General features: G+C 38.4%; 1 protein-coding gene across 1 annotated transcript in view; it reads left to right on the top strand.

The window, feature by feature from the left end:
- The window catches only part of LOC124718991 (1,5-anhydro-D-fructose reductase-like), a 38,563-nt gene that overhangs the window by 14,657 nt on the left and 1,647 nt on the right, over positions 1–22,259 (top strand). The window contains exons 4-7 of the mRNA XM_047244662.1: positions 851–1,107; positions 3,867–4,026; positions 11,058–11,155; positions 11,236–11,327. Of these exons, the coding sequence (XP_047100618.1) occupies positions 851–1,107; positions 3,867–4,026; positions 11,058–11,155; positions 11,236–11,278 (558 nt within the window). The 3' untranslated portion in view covers positions 11,279–11,327. The remainder of the gene's footprint in view (positions 1–850; positions 1,108–3,866; positions 4,027–11,057; positions 11,156–11,235; positions 11,328–22,259) is intronic.

Here is a 22,259-nt window from a genome sequence, read left to right on the forward strand (position 1 = left end):
TACGGACGACCTCGGCTGCGACGAAGTGCCGCGGCTCGTTCGCCTCCGGCCTCCGTGTGGCGTTTCCGATACCTGTCGCTGCAGCTGACTGCCCTCTTCCTCGTCACGACACCCCAAATGAGCTCAGACTGGCACTACTACAGCACCCACTGGCCAGTCTGTGAGTGGAAGAGCAGTGCTGCCACAGCCAGCTCAGTGAGAAGGAAGTCGAGTGGGCTGAAAAATTCAGTTTTGTGGCATAGAACAACAAATAGAAAATAAAATTCTTTTTACTTCTAGAGAGAGCACACTGTTACTGATAATGTCACTTTTTAAATTTCACAATATGGCATTCCACACGTCTGTAACAAATTTTAAATTTTCTTCATGTGATTAGGAATTAAAAGTCAAACAACGTTATTTTTGTTAACAATTATGATTCAGTGTTTATGAATTAACATTTGCATTTGACAATATAGAATTGAAGTAAAAAAAAAAGAAGTCTGCTATCTGGCAGAACTGGAATGAGGACTTTTGCATTATGAGACACATGCAGTGTACACTCGGCTTCTGGTGTATCTTCTGAAACGACAGAAATGTGTCGCACTTAACAGCGCTCCAAAATCTTCTCAGTTCGAAGGGAATTTTCTTTTTGGTATTTTTTACAACTGTCTCACACTAGTTCAATTTCTATAAGTATGAAGAAAATTAAAGAGATCCACCCTGTAAGATCTCCTCATCAATGTTTTGAAATGATGCAGCACAATTCCCAATAGGATTTTATTAAAAGCTTTTTTTCCTAGATTTCTCTTTTCGTAACCGTTTCGTACTTTCACGCGCTCTGGGAACAATTGACCTTTTTGTGTTCCAGGCTATGGAGGCACAAGTGGACTCGGGCCGAGCACTCTCCATCGGGCTGTCCAACTTCAACTCGAGGCAGGTGAAGCGCATCTGGCAGGCAGCGCGCATTCCTCTGGCCAACCTGCAGGTGGAGCTGCACGTCTACTTCCGGCAGCGCGAGCTGGCCGCCTTCTGCCGCGCCCTCGACGTCACCGTCTGCGCTTACGCCCCCCTCGGCTCCCCGGGGAGGGTCGACTTTGAACGGAAACGCGGCAGAGACACCAGCAAGTGAGGCTGTGATGTAACGACTCCCTAGTGCTTCTCCTGTACCTCACACTATCGAATTCATTGTTTTAAAAGCCACTCCCACCAATAGGGCATTCACTAAATGCTTTCTGCCTACCAGAACCACACTTTGGAAATAGCTCATTTACAGAATATGCCATACTTTACAACATCCACGAAATTATTTGCCCAGTCACATCTGAGGACATTACCCACCTGGACAGAGACCAATTGTAATCTACATTATGAAACACATAATGTGTACAGGTCAGGTTTAGACAGTTTCCACCTAGTGGCAGAAAAGGTGAAGCTGCAATTTCAGCAGACGGTTTTTCCACTGTAAAAAAATAGGAACCATTCTATTCTGCCGTGAATCCACACGCGTGAAATAGAAGATGTGTAAGCACGTGTGTGTAAAATGCAGTATTTTGAGTGGTCTTCCTACTCGTTACTGTTTTCACTTGCAGGCAGCAGACAAGAAACAGGTTAGCTGTTGTGGACATTTGGATGTTTACACAAGAAAATATAAGCATGCTCATTGAGGCATACAGCAAGGAAATGAGTCTGTATCATCATCTAGATATGCTGTACAATAATAAGGTACACCTGCAAATGTTTAGTTCTTGTTTAATTCTAAGTTTAAATGTTTCATGTAAATGTGCACAGAATTTTACTTGCATTGTGTGAAGATATCACCTCAACTGGGGAAAGTACCACATGTGTTTGATTTGACTGCATCTTTTGTATTATTTCAGCATGCCAGGGAGGACAGTGTCACAGTCAAACATAATACATATTAGACTGCCATAGTTTTGAGAGAAAAGCCATAAGAATCAGAGCAGCTGTGAAGGCCACAACCAGTGAGGACTGTAAAAGCCGTTTTGGACAAATCCCATCACGTACAATCGACAAGGCAGTGCCATTCTGATGATGTTCTTAAAGTCCTGTTGATCTTTGGGTCCCAATACCTTCATTAGCAGGGAGTATATGTCCCTGCCTTCATCCCTTCTTCCCAGCCAGGGTTGAACCCAATTTCTACTCCTCGCATTACGTCACATTCTGCCCTTCTTCTAACGTCCAAGGCAGACACTGTTACGGCAAATGTTGCGTAATTACATCATGTATAAAATGCTTTGTAATGTAAATATAGATAATCATTTCCTTGCACCAGCTTGACATAAAACAAACACATTACTCCATAACTCTATATAATAGTAACAATTTCATTATAGCTGCACACAATAACAAAATGCTTAATAAATACAAAGCTAGACATCTCAGAAATTTCAATATGTGTAAATAGCAGCTTTACAAGAATATCAACTTTTAGACTCAACAACGTAAATGAGCCATCGGTTTTGAATATGGACCTTTGCAGCACTGGTGCAGACTTACACAGTAAGTGCATCACATAATAGGGCAAACAAGAAAGTTGGCAGTTCCAGACACACATGCTCGGAATGCCGGAGCAGATGTACACGACAGGTGTTCCGTGTAATATCGGCTTAGTGACTATCCCAGACCTTCGTACCAGTTCTAGGTTGCCTATCTAACAGCTTCCACGGGCAACAAAAATTTGATTTTCAATATTTTGCATAATTATTGGCAGAATTTAAAAATTTTAAATTCTGACATAATCCAAAGCTTAATAAACTTAAGTTTAAATTTCAGCACAGTGAGGCAAGGACTACAGTTAGAAACTGTGTGTCTGTCTCAAAGCAGCATCACCTCAACTTTATTCATTGAGTATTTCAAAATGAGGGCACTTAGCGACTTCAGACGTACTTTTCACATTGTTTCTAACGTTAATTCACTGACATTCCCCACAAAATTAGGAAAAGAAAAATGTTTATCACTTACTACATTTTCGCTGTTCATGCAATAAAACTTTGGCACCAGCCAAAACATTTTAATTTACTACTTCTTTACTACCAACTCAATCTGCAACACAGTTTGCAGACGGTATCCACACATGCCACTGAATATACCTTCAAAATCATAGTTTGACAATTCAAAAGATATGACATCATAAACGTTGAGATGTAAGAAAAACTTGCTCCTCCTTAAAATGGAGTGTAAATTACCCAGACCATATTCATGCAGTATTTCATAATAAGAGAAAATAGCAGCTTCCAACAAACTCTCTTGTAATATGCTTAACACCAAATATTTAACACATTAACTCACTTGTAAACTAATCAATATTATGAAAAGGGTAATTACTACTCATCATATGGCGGAGATGCTGAGTAACTGGGTGAGGTAATGAGGGATAGCAGGGTAGGGGTGGGGATGGTGGATGGGAAAGTGCTGCTGGGGAACAAGAAGGAATGAGGTAGGGAGGAGGTAGAGCAACTTTGATTTTGCCTGACAGTTTGTAAAGTAATCAGACATTTGAAGCTGTTTTATATGTGGGAGCAATAGTACTACCTGTTTATTTCACACATTCTTTTATTTTTTTAAATGTCAATGCTACTTGCTAACTGTTCTGTTATGAGTACGGCTACCATCTAACAACAACCTGAAAAACTGTAAACATGTCTGACCAAAGACTTTTGCAGAACAATAAGAACTTTGTGTCTTTTTCCCTTTTGGAATTAAAAATTGTAATTCCTATCCATTTAAAAGCTCTTGACTCATAACTTGTATACAGACAAAATGTTGTCAGATTGTTACTACGAATCCTCCCATCAGAAATACTACATAAAGAAGAATGTGTGGCGACCCTTTCCTCTGACGTCTTCCCTTCCACCTGCTCGCAGAATCGTGCAGCTGAACCCCATGTCGGACCCTACCGTAGTGGACATCGCGCAGCGACACGGGAAGACTCCTGCCCAGGTGCTGCTGCGCCACCTCGTGCAGCACGGGATAGTCGTCATCCCGAAGAGTGTCAACCCGGAGCGTATCCGACAGAACTTTGATGTAAGTACACATGCTGAGTCATTGTTTCATTAGTGATACAAATAACAATTTTTGTATAAAAAGCTGAGTTGTGTTCACCTGTTTCCCTCAGTATTAACAATTATTACCCTTATTTTGTTATTTATTTCCATTTGTGTAATATAAATGACACAGTCCACACAAGAACAAAGGATTTTGCAATTGTGGGGTGGCCTGACAATAATGTACGACTTTATTATGACAAAATTCTCTTTGGTAACATACCTAACAAGTAAAATACTCTGCAATTTGGATTTCTGGACAAAGACTTATCAGGAGGATGTTGTCACTGGGAAAGAAAGACTGGCATTAGACAAATCAAGAGCAGGTAAATGAAGCAGGTAAATGAGAGAAAATGAAAAACGGTAGGTTTAAGTGAGGTATTAGTGAAATGAGAAATTAGTGAAGTGCAGTGGCAGGAGGAACAAGATTTCTGGGTAGGTAAGGACACAAAATCAAACACGTATTACACAGACGTGGGTCTAATAGTGAATAAGAGAATACGAATGTGGAGGAACTGCTATGAACCGCATGATGAATGCATTATTGTAGTCAAGATAGATGCATAGCCAACACAAACCATAGTAACATAAGTTTATATCCCTACTACCTCTGCAGATAATTGAGAGATTGAAATAATGCATGATGAGACAAAAGAAATGACTCATATAGTCAAGGAAGACAAAACTAATGAGCACGTGATAAAGTGAAGTGAGCTGAAATCTGCAATTGAAATTAAAATTAATTTTCTTATAGATGGCAAAGGAAATGAAAGAGGAACTGAATGGAATGGGTAGTGTTTTGAAGACAGGTTATAAGATGAGCATAAAAAAATCAAAATAAGATTAATGGAATGTAGTTGAATTAAATCAGTAATTATGAAAGTGAATTTAAAAATGCTGGTAAGCATCATAAGCAATACACATCCAGATGGTACTGAATCCTTTTCTGTACCTCATGATGTATTTTGGGCACAGTCCATCATCAGATAATCAGATGATCTGATGAAAAATAATAAAGAGAACTGCAAATAATGATATTACACAAGAAGTGAGATCTCAATTGAAAAAAATTGTGCACGATTTTGGAAAACATAAGTACATACCATCCACGATGATTACATTCATTAACAATGACACTGAATAATATCTGTACAAAGGTCAAGCAAAATATAAAATAATAACAACTCAGTCAGTACTAATGTGCAAGAATGTCATTTGTAAAGCACAGTACAATAGTACAAGAAATACTATTTACAACACCATCATACAGAACCACATTCAGTGTGATTTGTTCATAGTTTCAACAGAGTGCATCACACTTAATGCAATGTTAATTAAAGTAATTATTTTTCAATAAAACAAAATTAATTAAAATAATTAATTTGTTTTTACTAGCACAACTGTGAAAGATTTTCAACAGTAAAACACAGTGCAACAGTACAGGTTTCATCAAACAAAAATACTGTTAATGTCATCTTTGCATTTGAAAATCTGACTTATGAAAAACAATTCACTAACAAAATTACACATGGTCATTAAGAATTCCATAAAACATACAAAGTTGAACAAAAGAGTGGCCAGATAGGGGTTCATTTTTTTTTTTTTTTTTTTTTTTGACCCGCAAGTAAATCACTGAAAAAATCAAAGAAACACCAATGACCACTTGAGATCTGCTCATTTTTTATAAGTCCTGGGTCACCTTGATAACTCACATATATATTTCAATTTCTTCGAAAATGTCCAGCACTATTCTTTTAATACCAACAGGCAAAACGGACATGTCATCTTCAATGTTTTTAAGCTGATATCAGTTCTCCTTCAAATGATATCCCAATGCACATCCACTACTTACAAACTGCATCCATGTTCATGAAATAGTTCTAAGCCTTGTTGCACCAATTTAACCAGTTTATTTTTCATTCAAAACCCCATCATAACGTTATATCTGCACAAGTATAACATTTTCACTTCTCTTTATTGATTGTCACAAATATAACATTTTCACTTCTTTTTATTGTTTGTCATCAGATCATCTGATGATGGTCTACACCTGAAGCGTGTTATGAGCATAACAATGGATTTGATACCACCTGAATCTATATTACTTATGTGACTTACCAGCATTTTTAAATTCACTTTCATAGTTACTATAATTATGGTCCACAACTCCAACAGGACTTCAGGTCTAATTTACATTGAACTGAATCAGGAAACAGTGAAAGAATTACTTTAGTAAATGAGACACTAAAAGTAATTGATGAGTTCAGCAATTTGGGGAGCAAAAAAACTGATGATGGCCATAGTAGAGAGTATGTAAAATGCAGACTGGCAATAGAAAAAAGTGTGTTTCTGAAAGACAAAAAGTTACTAACCTAAGATATAATTTAAGATGTTAGGAAACCTTTTCCAAAGGTATCTGTCTGGAGTGTAGCCTCACAGGGAAGTGAAATTTGGACATTAAACAGTTCAGGTGTGAAGAGAATAAAAGCTTTTAAAATGTGTTGCTACAGAAGAAAGCTGAATATTACATGGGTAGATTGAATAATTAATTAATTGAGGAAAAAAGTAAATTTATGGCACAGCTTCACTAATGGTCGGTTGAGGTCGATACAACATATCCCGACTCATTGAGGACTCGTCAGTTTAACAATGGTGGGAAGTGCAGAGGGCAAAAGCCCTCTCCTGGAATCTGTGGAAGACTTTTACAATTTCAAAATTCACAAATGTTTCTAGAACCAACTCCCTCTTATTCTGCTCAACTGCATGCAGGAGTAAACAATGGCTTTAGTAAATACTACGCTGTTTTGTAATAAAGTTGTTCACAGGCAGTTAGACCAGGTCTTATCACGGCAGTGGTTTTGGCACCATTTCACAATCCTGGGGGGATGTGAACCTTTGGAGAACACTTCCAAAATAAAATAACTGATCTTTCTGCTGTCCCTTTCTTTAAGGACAACAGAAAGGGCTAGTTCCAACACCTAGCATTTGGCTGGATTATATCTGTGTTCTCAACTCCTTCAAGAACAGCTCTTTTGCTTCCACACACAGTCTCAACAGTAAGTTTGTGCTTGCCCTGTCGAAACTTGCTGAGACTTCACTGAGTGTTTCACAATAGAGCTACGGTGTACAATAAGAACAACACATTCACGCTCTTATGTACTTCATCTGCAGGCCCAAATACAGAAAAAATAAAATTTCTGCACTCAACATGAGGAAAAAATGGTGAAAAATTGAGGTAAAAGGGGTAATTGGACCTACGTTTTTACTACACACTTCTGAAGCTATGTGGAGTGCAACCATGTGCAACATCTGGCCACAGAATTATAAGTTCTGTGGTCCAGTTGTGACGTCTACAGAATAATGTGGCAAACCAAGGAGGCAAAGGCTAATTTGGTTGAGTCCTTGATGGGTTTCTACCAACCAATCTGAAAGTTGTTTCTGGCATTTCCTACATCCACATTCATATTAGTAACATAAAAAAATGTATCTACCAATAAAATACTAACTAGATCACTTAATTGCTTGACCCCTTAACCTACAACCACATGTGAGACTCATAGTTCAGTATTCAGGTAAAAGGTGGTTATTATGAGCCTGGCCCCTGGTATGTCAGTCAGGCGAAATGTAAACTTAATGTGCCTGGCGTGCAGTTTGATAGTCGTGACTTGCAATGTCGCCCACCACACACAGCACAGGTCATGCTAGTGAAATTATTATTATATCTTTGTATCTCACTTAGTTACACGTTATTCTCAGTCACATTTGCGTGCTGAAATATATTTCTTTAATATTAGGAATGTATCTTCACAAGATGTTTTCATAATGTAAATGTCACGACGAGAACAGTGAGCATTATGTCGATACTTGTGTTGCTGACAGCGGCGGTGGTGACATCACACACCCTGTACGACAAGACTGTGGGCGATTAGTTATTGAGGATGACACTGCTGATTAAGATCGACTATCAGAGCCTTGAATCTGGAAAGGAATACAAACCAGTTCAAAAATCTGTAACCATACAATGACTTCTGGCATAAGAAAAGGCAACCTTATGTCAGGTAGGAGTAAATAAAAGAGAACTAGATGTACTTAATATAATATTTGATAATATGTTCTGGGACTAATAGCTGAATCATTAATTAAGAATATATCAAAACCAGATTTTAAAGAATGAGGACTAGTATTGAACAGAGATTTTCTAGAGAGACAGCAAGCATAACACTGCGCCCAAAGAGCCGTGTCATCCATTATTTAGAAAACTTAAACTATTAACTCTGCCATCCATATACATAGATAAGATTATTATATTTTTGTACATCAGCATGAATTATTTGAGGGGAACCATTTTGTCCACACACGTAACATAGAAACAATGAAAATTTTATGCTCCTCACCCACCGCCTCAGACTGTATGCCCAGGGACCTCAATACATGCAAATGAAAATTTGTAATAAATTGAAAGGGAACAAGTTGATGCAGCTGAATTTAGATCCACTTAAAAGAAAGCTATATGAAGTACTGACAATGAATGAAATGTTATTACACAGTGTATAAATTCATACAGGGCAAACTGGAAATTTGAGCTGGATGAAATGTGTTACATATTCCAAGAAATATCCTTATAGTGTTATTATTTACTGTAGTGCTATTATTTATCGATGTAAAAATCATTGTAGCTGTACAGGGTGTTTATAAATGAATATCAGGGTTTTAACGCTTTATAATATTTATTACATTAAACTTACAGTTATAAATGATATGACAAAAGAAAGAGCAACTCAAACAGTTTTACCAAGAGCCTTATAAATGTTCACTGGCATAGCGAAGTACATGATTGGTTGAACTTCACTCTACCCGAGCGCTGGAGAGGCCGTAAGGGGCCCAATGACATGGCTCGCTTTGCACGGCCTCCACGATCACCCGACCTAACACCGTGTGATTTTTTCTTCGGTGCTTCACCGAGGATCGTGTGTACTGCCTCCGCTACCAGCAGACCTCCCTGAATTAAGAAACCAGATTGAAGTAACTGTTGCTACAATCACTGAAGACACACTTATCAACATTTGGGAAGAACTCGGCTATAGACTTGATGTGTGCCACGTGACAAATGGTGCTCACATTGAACATTTATAAAGTTCTTGGTAAAACTGTTTGAGTTGCTCTTTCATTTGACATTTCATTTATAATTGTTAGTTTAATATAATAAATATTATAAAGTGTTAAAACCCCAATATCCATTTATAAACACCCTGTATTATAAATTTTTGGCACGTCTTCTGTATGCAAACCAATTGGATTGCAAATGTACGTCATGAGATAAATAAAACACAATTCACCCATTATCCTAAATATATTGAACCAACAGCTTCAAAATTGAGGCTACTGAGTCTCCACAAAATTTGCACAAAAAATAAAAAAAGATAGTGAAACAATGTGGGAGTGCAAGAGATATGAAGTTTCATTACATGTGGCTGTATGTTTCAAACAATATCACACCATTGAGGATTATTGATTTGTGTTTTGTAAAAGTGCTAATTATGTGAATTGTGAATGTATTCAGAAATCGTACATAAACGATATAGATTTATAGTATACTGTACTGATTGATAATAAACATTTTATGGTGTTTCTAACACAATTATTACACAAAGTTGTAATTAATTATCAAATATTTCATAAAATTAAACCAGCTGGATCTTACACACGTACTTACATTCCATAAATCATGCACAACTGGTACAATATTGGACCCATTTGCCAAACCACGGAATGGCTCGAAGGTGGGAGATCGTGTTTACATTTTGAGCCCAGGCTGTCAGAACCTAAACCGCAGATTAAGGGGACAAGATCCAATAAGTTTGTGTACTTCCTGTCACTTTTATTTCTTGGTGCATGGCATGATCTCAAGCACAATTCATCAGTCCTATCAAAAACTGAACTTTTGCTCTGATGAATTTCTGTGGATGCCCATGGTGTGAAGCATGTGTAGGTAAAACTGTAGAGCGAGACTGAGAGGTGAATACAGTAAGCAGACTCAAGTGGATATAGGTTGCATCAAATTATTTGGAGATGAAGAGGCTTGCGCAGATAGAGCAGAGTGAAGGGAGGCATCAAACCAGTCTTTGGACTGAAGGCTACAACAACAAATCTCACAGTTGTACTTTTAATACTGTCCTTTGGCAAAATGTATGCTGTTACAAGTGCCATCTTAATGTATGTGTCTCTAAAGTAGCTTTGAGCAGATCTGAAAAATAGTCTCTCAAATCAGATGCATTCCTGATATCTAATGGTTCGGAGGGAACTGGTTTGGAAGGTTTTGTTCATCTTAGTTGATGTTTGTGTGAGTCTATGGCTGAAATAATACAGGAAGACAATGAATGATTCTCTCACACCACAGTTCATTCTTTTTTATTAGTCGAAATGACCAGTTTTGAGGTTGTCAATTACATTACCAAATGTTACATTAACTATTATGTTTGACAGTCAAAAATCATACAGACAGATACAATGAAGTTGGTTGTAGTTTATTTGTATGTCAGGATGCTGTGTCACCCAGAATCCTCATTGACGGCTACAGGAGGCCTCATTCAGTTGTTACTTGCACTCTGGCAAATGAGAGTGTAGGCAAAACCCAATTGAAGACCAAGGGACTACATTCAGTGTTTGTCGTTTCCTTCCCACTTTTCGATATTGTTCTCCATTTTTCTCTCCTCCTCTCAAGTGAGAGACTGAAAGGAATTACAGGTACTCACTGTCCTGTCCATCTCCCGGCCGTTACAGGTAGCACACTCGCTCAGACTGAATGAGGATTTTCGAAGAGACCTCGCCCAGAATTAAACTAGGGTAATTAACAGAAATCTGAACTCACCACTGCTTGGCACGAGTCCCGTGCCTTGACCACTTTGCTTCCGGTGTACCTGTTGCTAAAATTGTTCCCAGTTTTCTACAACAGGTGGCTCCTTTCATCATCTGTGCTTCTCAGTCATATTTCAGATAATATAAAACTTTCAGGTATTCGATTTTGAGCTGACACCGGAGGATATGGAGAAACTGGACGCGCTCGACAGGGGCCCGAAGGGACGGATGTTTGGCACTGTTGCCGATCCAGAGTAAGTATTTTTCTTCACTCTGAATAGACTGTCAGATTCGTAAATGCATCATTATCGATTGACCGTTACCTGTGTTTCAGCCGAATGAGACATCCAGAATACCCGTACAAGGAGCGCTATTAGAACAACTGAGGCTGCATTACATCATTTACATTCGAGACTTGGACAAGATGTAGGTGATAGTAACTCTGTACACTCATCTTTGAGTTGTATCTATAGACACATAATTTACTACTACACTTTTATAATTCACCTGAATACGTAAGAATTATTACACGGTAGAAAGAAAGGAACAAGAAATACCTTTTGCTTCATTTTCCATGTAGTAACTGCACATTTTGATGGGAATAGAATGAAGGAAACCTAGATGCTTTTCAGTACATTAATCCTGGTGCATTTATTTGATCCCTGTGTTAAAACTGATACTGAAGGATACTGTTGCATATCTTTTTTGCTTTACCTGTTAGATTCTTGGGGTAAGTCATCTGCTGGAATTGTGTAGGCTGCAATATTTAATTTCCTTTTAAAGAAACTAGTCTTCTTCCTCTGCTGCATCAGCAATTTCTGCCAGAAAATGGCACAGTTAGTTCCCCATCTGCCATTCAGCTTTAACTCACTGCAGTTAATCGACGTGGCAGAGACTCGACCGAAGATCGCGATACTCGATTTCCCAGTTACAGAGTGTGACAGAGGACAATGTGTATCGAGTGTTGTCTGTCGTACGTGGTATTTGTTTGACTGCTGTTGCAGAATGGTTTCTGTCATCAGGAATAGTGATAGGTTTTAAAGTACATTGGATTTTGCATGTGATCAACTAATACATATATCAAACCAGGTTTTCAGATATAGAATTGTGATTTTAAAACTATATAATAGTTATTAGCTCGGATTCATGTTTGTAAAAAATACAAAAAATGAAAAAACAAATAAAACCTTTGTTCTACAACTGTTCAATATAAAGACCATTTGCCAGTTGATATATGACAGTTATTTCCAGACATTCATCAGTGTGTGTGACAGTAAATGGTGCAGCAAATGTCTCAATAGTTTCCCTAAGGGCAGGAAGGTCAGCTAGTGATGGAGGCACGCACACGCATACCCACATAAGTATCTCCAAAAATCCTCAGGCTGGAATGACACATCAGATTTTATGAAAACAGTGACAAAAGAGCTGAGTCACTCTGTCCCCTCTAGCTGTGGGAAATAATGTCATTCACTTAACGACATATGGGGTGTAGTGTAACAGTATGGAATTATACAACTTGATTGCTTGTAAAATTCTCCAGTTTGTGTTACTGTCAAGAGAAGACCCACAGCTGTAAGATATCAAGATAGACAATTCGAGTCACATTTGCTACAGTGAATAAGAATGGCTCAAAAATTTCTCTCCACGACATGGAACAAAATGCATTAAATATTGGGAAGTTTCATTTGCATCACAATACCACATTGGACTGTGGCTGTGACCTCACCAAAAACCTCAGTTGTGGGGACTGACTGATGGTGGTGCTGGGAATGTAAAGCTGGAAGGTGTAAATCTGGTTGTGAGTGATGGTTAACCAAATGAATACAACTATGAAATAAAGGTAATGGCAACAGACTGATGTGCACTACAGAATAAGACAAACTAGTGGCAAGTATTTTTGTGTGTATTACGTATAAGGGCGAGTCAAATGAAACATTAAATATTTTTTTACTCGTGTTAATCACCGTGTGCAACGCCTGTCGAGTGTTGTGGGTGCGGAGGAGAACCAAAGTTAAGTTTGGTGATGGCTGCAGCTGTTACACAGGCAGCGTAGGGTCAAGCAGTGTTGTGTGAAATCCACAATCATACGGCTACATCAATTCGATATGACTGCAAAACGAAGGCAGTACTTTTCAACAAATTGCTTTATAATGCACTCGTGACAATGTTTTCCATAGGTTTGTAGTGTGCCAAGGCAATGTCTTTTGCATCCCAAAAGGAAGTCAGCCGTCTAAGAGTCAGAATATATGTGAGATATCCACTAATATCCTCAAGAAAATTATCCATGATATTGCTGAACCATTAACTATGGTAATTAATAAGTGCCTCCCTGCTGAAGTATTTCCGGACTTTCTGAAACTTGCAAGGACAGTCTTAGATTATAAAATGGGTGATCCAGACATAGAAGCAAGCTTCAATCAATGTCAATCATTCCAGTCTTTGTTAAAGTCATTGAGACTAAATGAAAGACCAACTCTCAAATTTATTTGAAATTAATGGACTCTTCTCAGATGCACAGCACAGTTTTGGGAAAGCCAGATCTACAACAATGGCAGCACTAGTTCTGGTTATTAGGATAAAAGCACAGTTTTGAAGAAAAAGAATCTGTAGCAGTGACACTTTGTGAGCTTAGGAAGGCATTTGACAGCATTCCTTACAAGGTCCTTCTACATGAGCTCTGTCAGTATGGAGTTGGAGGCACTATTCTGGCAATCCTCAGACCTTATCTGGAAAACAGATTGTATCAGTCCAAGGAGTACTGTCATGTGAATAAAAATTGGAATACAACATGCCACAGGGATCAGTAATGGGCCGCCTCCTGTTCCAAGTTTTTGCAAATGACTAAAGCTCTCATGGATAGTTCTTGCAATTAGCAGATGATACAACTTTGTACTCAAAAGTCATCAATGCCAGCAAGGTTGAAGAAGAAGCGGAACCCTTGTCTGATGTGAGAAACAAACAAATATCAGTGAAGAAAAAAAATGCAGTCAGTGTATGAGTTGTGAAAGTTCTGGGGTTCATGGCGGACAGCAAACTCACTTGGCAAGACCACACTACATGCTGTCATGAGTCATATACCTCCTGAGTGATACCTTATCAGTATCTCTTAACAGTATATTATTCGTTTTTTGCAGCCATATTGGCTATGGCCTGATAATATGGAGTGGAGTCACTCTACTAGTTGCAAGAATGTATCACTAAAAAAGCAGTATGGCAGTAAGGAACGTAGTATTGAGCAGGTGACAGGGGCACTGCAGGCCATTATTCAGAAAACTGAGAGTAATGACTGTTTATTGTCATTACGTATTTTTGTGCCTCCTTCACATTAAGGAACACCTAGATTCCTTCAGCAGGAGACATGACATACCTGAACACAACACCTACAACAAAAAGGGCGTAAATGTACCAACCCATTGACTGTCAAAAACAAGAGACAGCTTTCTAAGCACTGCACTGAGAATGTTTGGATCATTACAAATGGATGTGTAGGTGCTGCCACTGGTGATGCTCAAGAGTAAAATTTCAAGAGACCTGAAACTAAGTCCACTCTACTCCACCCAGGAATTTTTTTACTGTGAAGAAAGTGAATGGATTTACTGTACTTTCTCCAAAACTAGTGTATCTTTCAGAGAACTCAAATGTCAATAGCAGATTAAATGTATATACAGTAAAATGCTTAATCTGCTAATTTTTTTGTATTGTTGCATATTATTTGTACATATCAGTTTTGTAATTTTTGGCACATTCTATCTGGCCACGGTTGGCAAACAATACTGACCCAGTAATAAAGTAACCTTCCCTGTAGGTAGCTGCACCTGGACCTGCTCGGTTTTTGACGACGAGGGTTGGTGCCGTCCCTCGCCCGTTCTTCGAAACCCCACCACAGTTCTTTGCAGATGTCAATGCCTTGTTCGGTCAGTTATGGAGTGTGATTTCGTGGCACCCACCTCACAGATACTTTGTGAAATCCAAGTGTACTGTGAGTAATGTGAAGTTCTGATCTGTGACTAATGTTCAGTTTTGCTGCTGTATCATCCGCTACCACAAAGAAACTGTCCATCACAGTGGCTCCATGTGCTTCACTAGACTCATAGTGCTCCTGGCCTGGCCAGACCACACCATGTAGCAGCATATCTCTTGCCTGGTGTGTGCTGCCACTTGTTGAGTGTCCTTTAAAGCACTTTTAATGGACCTGCCAAATGTTGGTTGTGAAAATTTGCAATCCTTTCTCTTACAAATGTTACTCAAGCAGTAAACAAGACCAAATTTATCAGCAGCAAACTGGCAGTTCGACCATTTATCTGCAGAAGTTTGCATTGTGCAGTCAGTCATTTACACATAGTATGGCATGAGGAGAGCCTCCAGGGATGTGGAATAACTCAAGTTATACAGGATCAGCCACTGCTGGCTACTTTGGTAATATATACTGACAACAAATTATGACTAGTGCTAATGCACTTAAACTGGCATTTATGGTAAGTACTTCTAGATTACTTTATACACTGGGGGTGGACTAAAATACAGAAACACCAAAAATGCAACACATTACCATGCCTAATACAGTGTAGGAAAACCGTTGGCATTCAAAACAGGTTCTGTACGGTTTTTGAGGGAACCTTATGCTATTCTTCTTCTTCTTCTTCTTCAGCACTACAGCCCACAATAGGCCTCCACCTCCTCAACAACCTTCCTCCACACATCTCTGTTCTCAGCTTTTCTTTTCCATTTTCAGATCTCCAGCAAGTTAAGGTCAGCCAACACATCGTCCAGCCACCTAATTCTTGGTCGACCCTTCTTGCTGGGGGAATACAATCTGCCTTTCATTATTTGTTTGGGCATCCTGTCATCTGTCATCCTTTCCATTTGTCCTAATCAGTGTGTTCTTGGAAATTTAACAAATTTCATTATATATTTCACTTGCAGAAGCTCTTGTATTTCGCAGTTGTGATGCTGTCTGTCCAGCCACGGCTGGTGCATGACAAAGAACTGGTAATAAAGGTAATACTCTCCAACACTCTGCTATTCTCATGGGTCCATAAATTTTTTACAAAGTTTTCGTTTCAAATGCCCTTACATTGTTCATATCTGCTTCTGTCGTTGTCCACATTTCTGACCCACATGTAACAAGTGGTCACACAAGGGAATAGTATACTCATAACATGGTTGATCTTGTAAGTAGAGAATTCTTGAATACCTGTAAGTTTGCATAACAGGTTCTGTTTCCTGCTTGTATCCTGTCTGCAATACATTGCCTCATATTATTATTGCTGGTTAAGAGGACATCCAAAGAATGGAAGGAGCTGACACCTGTAAGACATTCATTACAGACCTCCAGGTCATGTGGTATTTTTCAGGCCTTAGAATTGGACATTACCATGTATTTGGTCTTGATTTCATTTACTGTAAGTTGTGATGTTACAAAATAAAAGTGATGTTGTTATTCAATGGAAAGTTGGAAATTGAGATTTAGCTTACTGTTTTATCAATCACAATTGGCGTAAGAATCATGGATTGACCATTGTTATAAAATATTGCATTATGAGATGTGAATAGTTTTTTTTTACTTGCAGTTTCGCGTGGCTTGAGGCAGTCACAACTAGCGTGCTATTGATTAAGAAATCGCATTATCGTCTTTCTAATTACTTCATGATCGTAGATACGATCATACCCGGTTGTGAAGTTATTGTTATGACAAAACAATTTCCTAAGGGACCAGAAAGTTCTTAAGGGCGCAAAAACAACTGTAACATCACACAAAAGGGAAATTCAATATTAAAGCTGATGCAAGAAGACGATAAAACAGTTTTCTTTTTATCAATGTAACACGCACATTGGACTGCTGATCTTGGTGTCTGTAATATTAGCAAAATGCATAATTAAAATGAAAATAATACTGAGGAGATGATAGAAACGAGCACTGCTAAATGATTCAGTATTCCCAGAACAAATATTTATTATAAACTAAAACATATATCGTACCTTAAGCTTAGTACTACGATGACGGTAGATTTTTATGTCCGTATCATGTCCATTGAGCGCTCTTTTATATGGCCATTGTCTTCTTTGAGTCGCTCGTGCGTCGTCACGGTAAGTTATAACAGTTCTTTACACTTCACTCAAACTTAGACATAACACGTTTTTATACATTTAGTAAAAATTAGATCAGACTGCCACAAATCTGCGTCCGTCTTACTTGAGAAAAGCAGTACAAGTCTTTTTAGCGCTCAAGGCTTCATTTGTTCTCCAGCGAACAAAATAGTGAAGGATCGCATCTCTATCCGTATTTTTCTGTTTGCCGCCCAAAGACGACGAATTACATTATTTAGAAAATTCCACCGTCGCCATGCGACGCCTCATTATACATTAATCATTATTTACAAACAAGTATCTGCGTTCTGGCTGAAAGTATTAACTACTCGTATTTGCTGTTTTAATGTAGTCAAAAATAGCGAATATCACAAAGTCCAATTTTTGCTCCCTCTAGTGCCATTATTTTATACATTTGTCTAAGAGTGTTTACATCTCTTTCCACAATTGCAACACCATCTAGCACGTATCTGACTGGATTTCATCATTATTATTCCTCTCTTGTCTATTTTTTGTATCAGACTATGCAGTGATAAGTTGGCTGCAGACAGGCCATCAGCCTATTTCACTCCATCTGTAAAGTTAAAGCTCTTGATCATTTTGTTGTTCACTTTTATTTTTGCCTTTGTGTCCACTGTTAACTCAGCTAACCTTCTTAACTTGTCACAGATGTCCCATTCTTTTAGTAGGCTATAGAATGCTGACCTGTTAACACTACTGAATGCTTATTTAAAATCAACAAACAGGAAGTGGAGATCTATGTCATAAAATTTCGTCATTATTTGTCTAAGAACAAAGAACTGCTCAAACAAAGCGCCTCTATTCAGCCGCAAACCACATTGGTATTTTTGTGGATATTTTCAGTGTATTTCTTTATCCTTTCATTCAGCACCCCAAAAACTATCTTGTAGGCTGTATTCAATAAAAGTATGTCTTTATAATTATCACAAACCTACTTTTCTCCTTTCTTATGTATAGGGAATATAATTCATGTTTTCATTTTCTCATATGTTATCTATTAGTGCCTGTATTTCACATAGTGGAGGATGACCAAATTTTATAAGTTCTGACACTATCCCATCTTCACCAGATGCATAGTCATTTTTCAATTTATATATCACTAACTCCACCTCCTGCAATGTTGGTCTTTTTTCTTCTTCTCTTTCATATTCTCCTACTTATGTGATTTCTTCCTGCTAGAAATCCCCTGATACCTGGTCTGATTTGGTACTGAGCATATCTTCAAAGTATTCTGCCCATCCCAGTGATAGTTTTTTGTTTATCTCTGATTATCATAACATTTATATTCTTACATGCATTTTGCATTCATTGAAAATTTTTTTTCTTGTCTTCCTTAGATAGTATTTTTTCTGTTTCATTCTGTTTCTTTAGTTCTTCTTTCTTTTGAAATTTTTGCTTTCAACCATTCCTTTTTCTTTTTATTATGTATCCTATGAGCACTCTCTCACTCTCATATTAATTATCGAAACATTCTTTTCCCAATTGTTTTTTATGCTGCCTCTTTCACCATTTTCTGGATCCTATTCTGTCTCTCTTGCTTTCCCTTTGTTTCCTTGCTTGCTGTTAGGACATCCCTAATTTTTATTTGGTATGCTTTTACAATTTATGGATCACTGAGTTTCGCTATATCCAATTTCCTTTTTTTCCCATTCCTGTTTTGTGTATTGCTGTCAACTTTTCTCTCACTATAGCTTTTACAGCATAGTGGTCTGAATCACAGTTTGGGCTCCTGATGCTCTGTATATCTCGGACTGATGTGGCATGTTGTGCTTTTACTAACACATCATCTGTTTGGCTAACTAATCCACTTACACTTCATTTCCCTATTCCAAGATGTATTCCTTTGTGTGGAAAACACATACTCGGACAAGTAAATTATTCCCAGCACCAAACATGCCTCCACTCTCATTACTTTCTTCATGTAATATGTGTCTCCCCAATACTCTTCCATATCCATTTCACCCAACCTGTACATTAGAGTCTCCTGCAGCTAGCAGTAGGTCATAGTTTTTTACTTTACTGCACATACTTTCAAAGTCTGCACAAAACTGTTCTTTTTCCTGTCTTCTGCTTCCTCTGTTTGTGTGTACGCTCTTCTTATTATTATGTTCCTGAATTTCCCTTTTAATCTCAGTATGTTGAGTCTTTCATTTATATGTTCAAATTCCAAAAGACCTTTTTGTAATCTCTTTTGTTATTATAAATCCTGTTCTTCTTTCTGATCTACTGTACAGCAGTGAATACGGAGGCATATCTATCTGTCCTTGCCCTTGCCAACTCACTTCTTGTAATGCCACAATAATGTTCTTAAACTTCATGTGGTTTCATTGTGGTTCTGTAATATGACAGTTTCACTGTGTGGGGTTATTGGCCCCACACTGGAGGCCAGGGATTTTTTTAGGGTTAGGAAGGTTGGCTTACCTGTGCTTTATGAGCCCTCCTCTTCCCGTGTTGTGGGACACACTTTGTCCAGCTCATCTGTCGAGATCACTCCAGCTCACACGACCCCACCAATAGCTACGCTACCACCGGCACAGCCGTCGACTCCGTTGGAGCTCGCAAACCCTCCTGCCCAGCCCCGAAGGTGCCTTTGATAAGTTTGTGTGGCCCAGGAGAAATCTTGTACCACTCTTCCTGCAAAACAGTCACAGGTTCAAGTAACAATAACAGAAGTAGATAGTGATCAGGCATGCTTTTCTCCAAAATAGAGCACAAAGGGTCAATAATACTGACTGTAAAGGCCACAGGAGATACCACAATTTGTATTCGTGCTCACAAAACTGGTCCCAGATGACGTGAGCTGTGCGAACGGAGGACCCGTCACCGTAACACGGCATCACCGTTACGCGACAGACACTGTACCACGGGACGGACACGATTGGCCAAAACGGTCACCTAATCCTCTGCAGAAATGCAACCTCGCAGAGTACACACGGGGTTCGTGGAATACCATGGTACAGAGCTGCCCGAGTCACTGTCGAACCCCCGCTAGTTTCATTCGGTGAGTGTAAACTCGGCCACAAGTTGGAAACAGTGTTCCAGCTCACTCGGAAACTCCCTGCTTCGGGTGCTACTTTCATGTCAGTGATGGTGTGACATTCAGTTCTGCAGTGTATTTTGCAGCTGTTATCCTCTTATTTTTCACCAGAGTCCTTGTCATCACTATCACGTGGCAAATACTTTTGTCTGTGTCGGGACTTAGCGGATGGGGTTTTTCCGCTTTCCCTGTAAGTGGTGTAAATTTTTGACACGGTGCTTCTCAAAACGACGAACTCTTTGACCACCTCAGATGTGGAAGCACCGACCGTACGAGCGACAACGATTCGCCAACATTCAGCTGCACTGAGCTCTGACACAATGCACTCACAACTACACAGAACACTTTTCTGACCGTGACTGACACTTGCAAGCTATTAGGGGCACTGCTATTAGGGGTTCGTGGCCAAATACAACAGTACAACCTGCAGGCTTGGCTAGCACCTGCCTTTAAGTTCAAGCACGCACCTCTCGTGCTGTTTCCACATTTTTGTCCACCCCTGTATACTAATAATAGATTGTTAGTAGTATTAATCTACTCAAACCGAACGCAGTAACTTCAACATCTGAAAATGTAAGTAATATTTTCTTGAAAATTAATAAGAGTTTCTCTGCAAATGTACTGTCACTATTTAGATAAGGCACAATATGTGCAGTCCACTAGTGTCCATGTCCTGACCACAATATCAGAAATAATGCACGAGGGTATATCAATAAGTGAAACAGAATATTCTGTATTATTAGGCGCTTATATTGATGAGAACCTGTTCTGGAAGTCTATTGTACAAATGTTAAATGTTTAAGTTCTGCAACCTTTGCATTAAAGATAGCAGAATTTTTTGATGAAAATTCAAAAAATATTTATTTACTTTTCCTATTTTCATTCACTAATGTCTTATCATATATGGGGTGACTTGCCTTTGAGGACAAACATTGGCTCAAAAGACTGTGTCATAATTTGTGCGGCAGCAAATGACATTGCCAGGCATGAGGGTAATGTATTTGTCACAGTTCTTGTTGTGTTTTACTCGCATTAGGTAACACACATGTAACTTTGTAAATCTAGCATGCAGATATCGGCTACCTCTGTGGTAAAGTATAAATAAACTAATAGAAAGAGTGAACGATGACATAAATCAAGCACACAAAGAACTTCCGTACATGAATGTATGTATGTAAAGCGTATCTGCGTATAACAGCCAAACTCTTCATTTAAATTACAGTGGTAAGCAATTCTTGGTTGAGAAAAATCTGTCATTTAGTAAACTTGAGTTACAAGAGGCACAGCATCAAATTAACTCAACGTACTTTGGATAAGTGGATCATAAACAAAGATTCTAACTAATTTTTCTTAGAAGATTGAACAGTATTTTTTTAGGGAAGTAAGCTGTATAAGAAAATGTGAAGTAGAATGAAGCTGTAAACACAATCTATAGATAGTACATCAGAATGTACAACTATTAACAGAGTTAATGAAATAAACAGATTTCTTAGCAGGAAATCGCTGGATGTTTCAGTATGTTTTTGTGAACACTGGGTACATAATGTGTGTTTTCATCACTTAAAATATTAGCTTTTGAGCTTGCAAACTGTTTTTCTAGAATACAATCATCAAGGAACATCAAGAAATTGTAGTTACATAAAACAAAATTTAGATTATAAGAGCTTAGCCTCTGTATGCAAACGATGTTAGAAAAGAGATTTTGAAGTCTCAGCTATTGAGCTAGTGATAGAAAAAATTATTTTATGTACGTACAGATCTCCTGATATCAATGTAAGTGTTGTTGTTTTCAAACAACTGGACGTTGCTCGAGGTAACCTGAAGAGTCCTGGGAAAACTGTGACACTTTGAGGAGATTTTAACACTGATTTTCTGACTCAGAGCCCTCACACAGAAAATTTCTTGGGTATAGTAAATGCTAAAATATGTCTGTGATGGTTAGTTCTCCAACACATATAACAAAAACTAGTGCCACTCTTCTTGATGAGGTATGTGTTAACAAGGACAAGTGAACATCAGAAAACTACAGTACCAGCTATAGAGCACACTTATTGCAGTCACCAACCATACCTATACATCCCATTCTGTCCATTGTACACTGTTATAGTCATAAAAATAGTGATACATCTATTATCAATGAAAAATAGAAATTTTTGGAACATTTTCAACCAACAAAGGTGGTCAGCATTGTATGGGTAAGTATATGCCTGTTG

The sequence above is a fragment of the Schistocerca piceifrons genome, chromosome 10 (genome assembly GCF_021461385.2).
Source record: "Schistocerca piceifrons isolate TAMUIC-IGC-003096 chromosome 10, iqSchPice1.1, whole genome shotgun sequence".
In the NCBI taxonomy this organism is placed as follows: Eukaryota; Metazoa; Arthropoda; class Insecta; order Orthoptera; family Acrididae; genus Schistocerca; species Schistocerca piceifrons.